The 8,501-nt window shown below is 66.7% G+C and overlaps 1 protein-coding gene across 1 annotated transcript in view; it reads right to left on the reverse strand.

The window, feature by feature from the left end:
* Positions 1-8,501, reverse strand: part of KCTD17 (potassium channel tetramerization domain containing 17) — a gene marked incomplete at its 5' end in the record, with an annotated part of 9,420 nt that extends 919 nt beyond the window's left edge. The window contains 7 exons of the mRNA XM_012735129.1: positions 833-923; positions 1,480-1,576; positions 2,681-2,806; positions 4,089-4,184; positions 4,841-4,932; positions 7,176-7,284; positions 8,391-8,501. Of these exons, the coding sequence (XP_012590583.1) occupies positions 833-923; positions 1,480-1,576; positions 2,681-2,806; positions 4,089-4,184; positions 4,841-4,932; positions 7,176-7,284; positions 8,391-8,501 (722 nt within the window). The remainder of the gene's footprint in view (positions 1-832; positions 924-1,479; positions 1,577-2,680; positions 2,807-4,088; positions 4,185-4,840; positions 4,933-7,175; positions 7,285-8,390) is intronic.

Consider the following 8,501-nt stretch of genomic DNA (forward strand, 5'->3'; position numbering starts at 1 on the left):
GGGAGAGGGGGGGCCAGAGAGGGGAGGTGCAGGCCGAGGAGGGGGAAGGAGATTGAAATGGGGGGGGGGGGAGAGGGAGAGAGAGAGAGGCAGGTGAGTCACAGGGTGCCTCGGAGGAGCGAGGGGCTGAGGCCCAGAGGAGGAGGATTCAGAGCCTAGGAGAGGGGAGCAGGAAGGAGCCCCAGCTCGCCCATCGGCCTGGGAGCCCCACGCCCATCCCAGCTGGGTGGTGGCTGCCCAAGAGGCCGGGTCTGCCCAGACCCTGGCCACGGAGGTCAAGGCCAAGAGAGGCAGGTCGCCACCGGCTCAGACAAAAAGGGCCACGAGGAGCCGTGGTCTGAGCCCATTTTAGCGGAATCTGTGGTCGGGGGGGGGGGCAGCGGCCTGCCCCCAGTCACAGCAGCAGGCAGGACTGAGGGGCGCTGTGGGCGCCTGGCCTGGCCTTTTCCGCCCTGCCCCAGTCCTGGACCGGCTCTGCGGACTCTTCCCCAGGTCAGCTGCAGCGTGGCCAGGCCTTCCCACCCGCAGAGACAGGGCGCCCGGCACCGGGAGGCTGCGATGCAGGGCCACCGGGATGAGGCCCGGGCGGCTGGCTTCGGTCCCCCTGCCCTCCTCCCAGCCTGGCTCTGGCCATGACGTGGACCAGCACGTGGGGAAGAGTCTCCACCCCTTAAACTTCTTCTTCTCAAAGAGCCTCACACCCAAGGCCAAGACAGGCTGAGAAACTGGCGAAGGGAGAAAGACCAGCCACGCGCTGGGCTCAGGGGTCAGGAAGAGACACGAGCACCCTCCTGGCTTCCGCCCCTCCCTCCGGCTCCGCCAGGCTACAAACCAAGGACGGCAGCTCTGGGGGCGGGCGAGGGGCCAAGGAGAAGCCCTCACTGCGGGCGCAGCCTCAGGTCTGAGAGGGCGCAGACGGGGACCTGCAAGGAGGAAACGTGAGGAGGGGGCGAGGCGGCTCCGGGCAGGCTGGCCTGGCCTCAGGGGTGCCCGGCGGGGTGGACGGGCCCCTCCTCCCCCGGCCGCGAGGCAGGAGGCGCCAGAAGGGGTGCAGGAGGCGGCAGCCAGGCTCTGGGATGCGGGGCCGGGGTGCCTGGGCGGAGGGCGTGGGAGGCTGGGGCCAGGGCAGCCCCGGGATGGAGGTGTGAGCAGGCGGAGAGAAAGCCCGGGCAGGGGCACAGAGGGAAGAGACAGGGTGCAGATGAGATCCAGGAGGAGGAAGAGGTGGATGAAGATGAGGCAGGACCTCCAGCGGGAAGCGGAGGAGGAGGAGGCGGTGGTGGGAGGGAGAAAAGGTTAGCGGGATCCTGAGATGACTGGGCTGCAAGAGAATGAGAGAGGGCGTTATGCGGGAGGCGCCAGGCGGCTGAGCTAACCCGGGGCCGCCCCCCACGGCAGGGCCCCGGCTGCAGCCGCTCTGCTGGGGAGTGGGCGAGGCTCCGCTTTATCAGCAGTCATGGTCCTGGGGGCCGGCTGCACCTTTCTCCGGGATATCTGCCTCCACCTGCACCTGCTCCACCTCCACCTCCACCTCCTCCTCCTGCTGCTGCTGCTCCTCCAGCTGCTCCTCCGCGCTCTGTGAACCAGCCGGCGGACCCAGGGAAGAAAGAGTGGAGAGCTAACCAGGGGACCCAGGCCTGCTGGCAGCGGCCCCCACGGTCCCCCTCTCGGGCAGGCAGGTGGCCCTGGGGATCTCCAGGCGGAGGCAGGGCGACAGCCAGACGCTGGGGCAGGGGCCGTGGCCCGCTGGGGGTGCTCATGGGTGCTCATGGCTAGTGGCGGAGCAGGGCTGGGGCGGGTGGAAGGGCAGGGCGGGGTGTGCTGGGGAGCCCTCGAGGGGCAGCTGCGAAGGCCTCTTTGAAGGACGGACCCCGAACAGACACAAGGCTGGCACCCCAGGGCCACCGAGGTCTGGGGTGCCGACAGCAAGCTCTCGGGCTTTGGCCCAACGAGGCGGAAACAGCGTGCTCTCTGCACTCTGGTGAGGCAGTGCCAGACGCTCGTGCCAACGGGGGTGGGGTGGGCAGGGAGCCACAGGACAGAGAGGCAGACAGACAGACAGGAAGCAGAACTCATGTCGCCGCCCACAGGGAAAGGCCCCAGGAAACGGTCTCCCCTCTCCCGACCTGGCTGGCTGCCTGCCCTGCTACTGCTGCAGGCCTTGAGGTGCCTGGGTCTGGGACCCCCTATGGCCTCCCCAGGGGGCTCCTGACCCCTCTCCTACAGAGCGCCCCAAGAAGGGCCTGGGACGGGGGCAGGGTTCCTGCCCCAGCCAGGTCCCTGGGAAATAAAGTGGGGATCTGGAGCCCAGAAGTTCCAAGCTTGACGCACCACAGAGAGGACAGGGCCACAGTGAAGACGGGGCGGGCCGGGGCAAGGCCAAGGTCACACAGAGCGGCACCCACACCTGCCAGACCCCTAGGTCAGGGCTGCCCCCGCCCCCGGCGCCACCATGTGGCCACCATGCAGGCAACACCCAGTGGGAGCTCTCAGCGCCCCTGCGGGCCCCCTCTCTGCCCCCCAGCCTGGGCCTGGGCCAGCGCATGAGCAGACAGGACAGCGGGGCATGGGATGGATGCATGGGCTGTGAGGACTGTGGCGGGCGGCAGGAGGGGGAGAGGAGGAGCAGAAGGCCACGGCAGCGGGGAGGGAGCGGGGAGGGCTGAGGCGGGGCCCTCACCTTGGCTTTGCGGCCGGACTCCGAGCTCAGCCCGTGCGGGCAGCCGTGCAGTTCCTTGGACACCACGCACAGGAACTCGGCCTGGTCCTCGCTGCCGTAGTTGTAGGAGGAGCTGATGTTCACCAGCTGGGGGGAGCGGGGGGAGACAGACAATGGGGGTGTCTCAACCGCACAGCACTGGTGTCCCGGCTTGCTGCAGCTCGGGCCGGTCCCTAAGGACCCGCTAGGTGTCGGGGTCCCCTCGCCTGTCCCCACCCACATGCCGGTCTGTCCCTGGACCGGCCGCCCCTGGCTGGGCTGGGCTGGATCCCTAGGGAAGGTGTGCGGGCTCAGCAGGCCACTTTGCAAAAGCAGGCGGGCACCTGGAAGCAGCCCCAGACCCAGGCTGCAGGGTGTGGCTGGCCGCGGGTGCCTGGGGAACGTCCTGGTCACACCTGGAGTGGCGGTTGCGCCGGCTGCTATTCTCGACCGGGGCCAGTCCGAGCCTGACAGCCTGCCCCACTGCCCAGCCATGGGCTCCCGAACCAGTCGCAGCATCCCTCGGCCCCGAGGGCCCCTCAGAGCACGGTCTCACTCAGCCCTGGCGCCCTCGTCCGGCACACAGGAAGGCACAGGGCTTGGTGACGTGGCAGCCAGCCGAGGTCCCAGGCCAGGAAGAGCGCAACAGGGACTCGCATCCCGACCCCGTCCCCTGGGCTCCGCTGGCCTTAAAAGCCCACCATTTGCATGCCACTCGCTCCGGCCGGACAAGGGCTGTCGCGGTCCTTCTCGTCCTCACGACAGGCCTCAGAGGGCTACCGCGGTTCCACAGCACAGATTAGGAAACTGAGGCCCGGAGAGACGTGACTGGCTCAAGGTCACGTGGCCCGTCAGGGGCGAGGTTAAACGCGAATCCCGCCCTGGCTCCGGCCCTGGCTCTTCCCGCACGCCCGCCGCCTCCGCTGTCTCCGCAGGCACATCTGAACTTGGCTCAACTCCCTGGCTCGGCTCCTCGGGAAACCAGAGAGCTGGGGCACCCATCCGCGTGGTGCTACGGCTTCTGATAGCGGGGTTTCCGCCGGGTGAACGGCTGGCATAATGGGGGCAAGCACCACCAGAAACACCTCCGGGAAGCCGCTGCGCTGGTCGTCACGGCGGGCCCCGCGCGCTGGGCCCCTGGCTGGTGACGAGAGGTGCGGACGCCTCGCCTCACACCTGAGCGTCCAGGGGGGCCAGAGACACACTCATTCTTCCGGGCGGCCGTTCCCGGCAGCTGTGAGGCGGCCCGATGTCCTTCAGAGCGTGGGGCTGCGGCCTCCCCGCCTTCTGGCCGCCTGGAGCCAAGCGCGGCCTTCCCCATCGCGTTTAGCCTGGCTGGGGCTGCTGTGTCCAGAGCCCGGGGGGGGTGTGGCGCGCCCGCCCCGCTCACCTGCTCGAAGCGCCAGCCGTCGGACATGGTGGACACCATCTGCGTGAGCTCCTCCTCCTGGCACTGCAGCACGCGGTACACGTGCTTGGGCGGGACCTGCGGGCAGAGCGCGTGGGGTCGCCGTGGGGGTGCCGGGACCCCGTGCTGCACCGCTCCGCCCCGGCCTCCCTCAGCCCTCCCCAGCCCCTAGGAGTCACGGGATTTTCACTCAGGCTCGGAGGGCCAGCCACTTGCTCAAGGTCGCCCAGCCGGAGGGCGACAGCACAGAGTGGAGCAGGCGATCCAGAGGTGAGGGGGGGCATCGGGGTCACGCGTGCAGGCAGGTTCTTGAGGATACTGTCCCCGACCGCCACATCCCCCGCGGGGTGGGCATGGACGCGCCGCTCTCCCTAGCGCTGAGGCCGAGGCTGCGGGCCCAGCAGCCACAACCAGCGCGGTGCTCACCCGACGGCCCCCACGGGAGGGCCGGTTCATTTTCCTGTTCCATCCCCCACCCTCAGGGACCCTGCACCTCAACAGTGACCCCGCCTTGCCTTGGGGCAGGGGGGCTGGTGGCAGCTCTCAGCACCTCTATTCCCAGAGGGGTGACTACACCAAGGTGACGCAGGTGACGTCGCACAGCAAGTCTGGCCAAGGCAGGGACAGGCTAACCTGGCCACCCCAAAGAATCCACTAATTCCACCTCTCCTCGCCTTTCTCCTGCCTCCCCAGCACCCCAGCTCTGGCCTGGGAGGCCCCCAGGGCTCCCCTACCTGGGTGACAGTGTAGTCCTTCTCCTCCATCCGGTCTTTGATGATGCGGATCAGCGGGCCGATGTTGTAGAACTCTGCCTCCTCCAGGACCCCTGGCGCAGGGACAGCCGTCACTCCTGTCACCGCGGCCCCGTCGCCCCTGTACCCCCATGTCAAGCCCGCCTCCTCATCCAGTCACATGAAGGTAAGCGGATGAGCCCAGCGCCTCTGAGTTTGGGGATCAAGCAAGAGGACAACCCTTGGGCCCCACATCCCCCTGGAAGGGCCGGAGGCTGCCACTCTGTGGCACAGCATCTCTGCTGTGCCGTGTGGGGGCTGCCCCGGGGCGATCCAGAGGGTAGGATGGCGGGGACTGGACTCTACAAGGCCACGGTGGGAGAGGCCACGACCTCGCTGCAGGCTCCGGGTCATGAAGCACACCTCAGTGCCAGGTGTGACACGGGTGCAGCTCGCCTCTGACCACGTCCACGCTCAAGAGTCCAGAGCCGGTACTTGCATCCCCCACTGAGAAAGGCGGGGAAACTGAGGCTCGCAAAGAGCAGCAGCTGGCCCCAGGTCACACGGCCTGTCAGCGGCAGCGCCGGGCTCCGGGCCTCCCGCAGGGACGATCTCTGGCAGCTGCGGGTCCCAGCCATCAGGCTTCCCGGTCTGCCAGCCCCCCACCCCGTGCTCATCGTGAGCCCTGGGGCAGTTCAGAGGCGAGAGCCTGAGAGTCCCAGCAAGCCGCCTCTCTCGGTGAAGTGCAGGGGCCCGGGGTCCACGTTCTACAGGGCGGGAACCCTTCGGGTCTCTCATGACTGTCCCGGAGATGAGACCAGCGTGTGACCCCCCTTCACTGCTGATGCCCAGAGGCCCAAACACTGCAGGGGTGCTCAGTGAGAGTGACCCCCCTTCACTGCTGATGCCCAGAGGCCCGAACACTGCAGGGGTGCTCAGTGAGAGTGACCCCCCTTCACTGCTGATGCCCAGAGGCCCAAACACTGCAGGGGTGCTCAGTGAGAGTGACCCCCCTTCACTGCTGATGCCCAGAGGCCCGAACACTGCAGGGGTGCTCAGTGAGAGTCACGGCCTGAGAGCCCCGCAAGTCCTGTCAACGACAGACAGGTGACATGCGTGTGTCGCGGGCCTCCATGCCCGACTGTGCTGAGGGGCCACCCGTCGGGGTTCCCTCTATCCTCCCAGCAGCTTAGTGAGGTGGATGCTACTGTCCCCATTTCACAGAGGTGGGCTCAGAGGGGTAAAATGACCTTGCTAGTACCACACAGCCAGTAAGTCCCCTCCCTGGCCTGGCACCCCACAGTCCTGCCCGAGGCCTGGCTAGTAAACAGGCCTCGCTGTGACGCAGCGCGTGCTCACCTCCCTCCCTATGGGACAGGCTCCTGGGCCCCGGCCACGCCCTGGTATCTGAGCTCCCAGGGCTGCCAGGAAGCTGCGGGGCTCTGTCAAGCCGCTGTCTACAGTGGGCTGCCCTGGACCCTCTGATTTACTGGGAGCCACTGGTGCCCTGATCGCGTGCCCCCTTGGGGTCGGGGCAGGAGACCATGCTGGGCGTGAGGAGGGATGGGCAGTGCGAGATGGCCATAGGGACTCAGGACATCTGTTGTTCCCAAACACACTCTCCCCGCCTGGCTCACACGGGAGTGGAGACTTGGGGCAAAGTGTCAGGAGGCGGGCCTGGCCGGGTCAGCGGACCCAGAGCCACACCCTGCGCCCCAGGAAGGTGGACTGGCAGCCAGTGATGTCCTTGCCCCTGGCGGGGAATATGCCCAGAGGCCACCCCCCAGGCACAGCTACCCCTCCTGCTGGGTCACACCCAGACCTGGGCGGGCGGAACCAGCACTGAAGAACGGGCTTCCCAGGCTGATCTCCACCCACAACCAGCTCTGTGCCGCAGAGGTTGCCAGATCTGGGGAGCAGGCACCCGCACCACCCACCTGCTGAGTGCAGGCCTGCGCAGGGATTGCGAGGTACTGGGCCACCTAGTAACTTGCCCAGTATTTCACAAAGAGCAAGAGCTCTATCTCCGGCGTGCCCAGCTCTGCTCTGCATACCTGTTTGCCAGCAGGCCAGGAGAAAGGGCAGCCCTGTCCACACTGCAGCCCGCACTGGCTCCTTCATCCTCTGCCCGTGTGCTCTGTCACTGCCCCCACAGTGCCCAGGGAAAGCCCAGGCCTGTCCGCTTGCTAGAACCTAGGTTCAGCTCAGGCTGAGGCTATGGGACTAGCTCCTCAGGGATGCGAAGGGACAGGAAGCTCGGAAGCCTACAGGAGGGACGGAGCTCTATGGAAGGGCTGGCAGGCCGCAGAGGGCAGAGCCAGGACGTGGGCCAACTCACCCTCCTCGGCCATGTCCTTGTCCAGCACCAGCTTGCCATGCCGGAGGAAGTTCAGGATGGGCCCGAAGTAGGTGGGGTCACGGTCAATGAGGTAGGCCCCAGTCTCATCCTGTGGAGGTGAGAGAAGAGTGAGGCTTCCCATGCCGACCCTTCCTTTGCGTGCAAAGACTGGGGGGAGGGAGAACAGAGTGTAGGGATGGTTCCTCCCTGAAAAGAAGCGGCGTGACAGAGCGAAAGGCTTTGGGGTTAGATCCATCCCAGTTACCATCCTGCCTCCGCCTTTTTCCAGCCTGTGTGACCTTGAGCCAATGATTTGGCCTCTCTGGGCCTCAATTTTTTTCCCGCATAACGAGGGGTCTTTGTGAGCATGTAGTGAGAGGGGGTCTAGAGTAGGACTCAGGGAGCGTCCCCCCACTCCCAGGCTGTTCCCCTGAAACCAGCCAGCCCTACACTGTCTCCACCAGAGCCCCAGTCATTCTGGGGATGTTTACAAATTTCCAAAGGAGTCGCTATCTCATTGGACACCAGCAGCCTGCAGTGAGGCAGGGCAGGCATCTGTACAAAGCTACAGAGGGAAAACAGACATCAAGAGAAGGTCACAGCTCCAGAGGGTCACATGGGAAGGAAGAGTGGGAGTCCTCTGGGGTTACAGAGAGGAGGCTGAGCTGAACCTGGAAAGGGGGAACTCCCCACAGGAGGGGGGCCACCCAAGGTCACCCAGGTACTTCGCAGCAAAACCGGGTGGGGAACCTTGAAATATGCCCGCTGGGCCAGCAAAGGGGCCCTGATAAGCCCCTGGCAGAAGGCACCCAGGTCTGCCACCCACTCCCCAAAGGGCAGAGAGAGGCAGCTCTCGCCTCCTTCCCTCTGATCCGAAGCCCCTGTGGGAAGGACGAAGGCCGGACAGGTCTATCCACCCTCTCACCCTAACGGGATCCCGATCCACCAGCCCCCAGGACTGGGAGCCTTCAGGGCGGCGCTCAAAGCCCAAAGGCCCCGGCCTGGCGTTGTCCCGTTGCCACGGCAATGGGCACCTCCCGCACTCGGATCCACTTCCTCCTCCCTGCTCAGGCCCGTTCTTCCCGCCTCCCGCTCTTCGGAAATAAAAGCCGAGTCCCAGCCCGGCGGGGCGCGGCCCCACACCCCACCGGCCAGCCCCGACTCGGGCCGGCGGAGGCCCCGGGTCTCCGGCCGCCGCTCTCCCGGGGGCCTCACCCGGTCTGACTGCAGCTCTTCCCCCTGGCACAGGCGGCTGAGGAAGGACTTCTGCTCGCGGCACAGCGTCTGCCGGGTGGTGAGGAACACCGTGCCCCCCACGTTGAGCCG

This window comes from Condylura cristata, unplaced genomic scaffold (assembly GCF_000260355.1).
Source record: "Condylura cristata isolate star-nosed mole 26May11 unplaced genomic scaffold, ConCri1.0 scaffold00004, whole genome shotgun sequence".
In the NCBI taxonomy this organism is placed as follows: domain Eukaryota; kingdom Metazoa; phylum Chordata; class Mammalia; order Eulipotyphla; family Talpidae; genus Condylura; species Condylura cristata.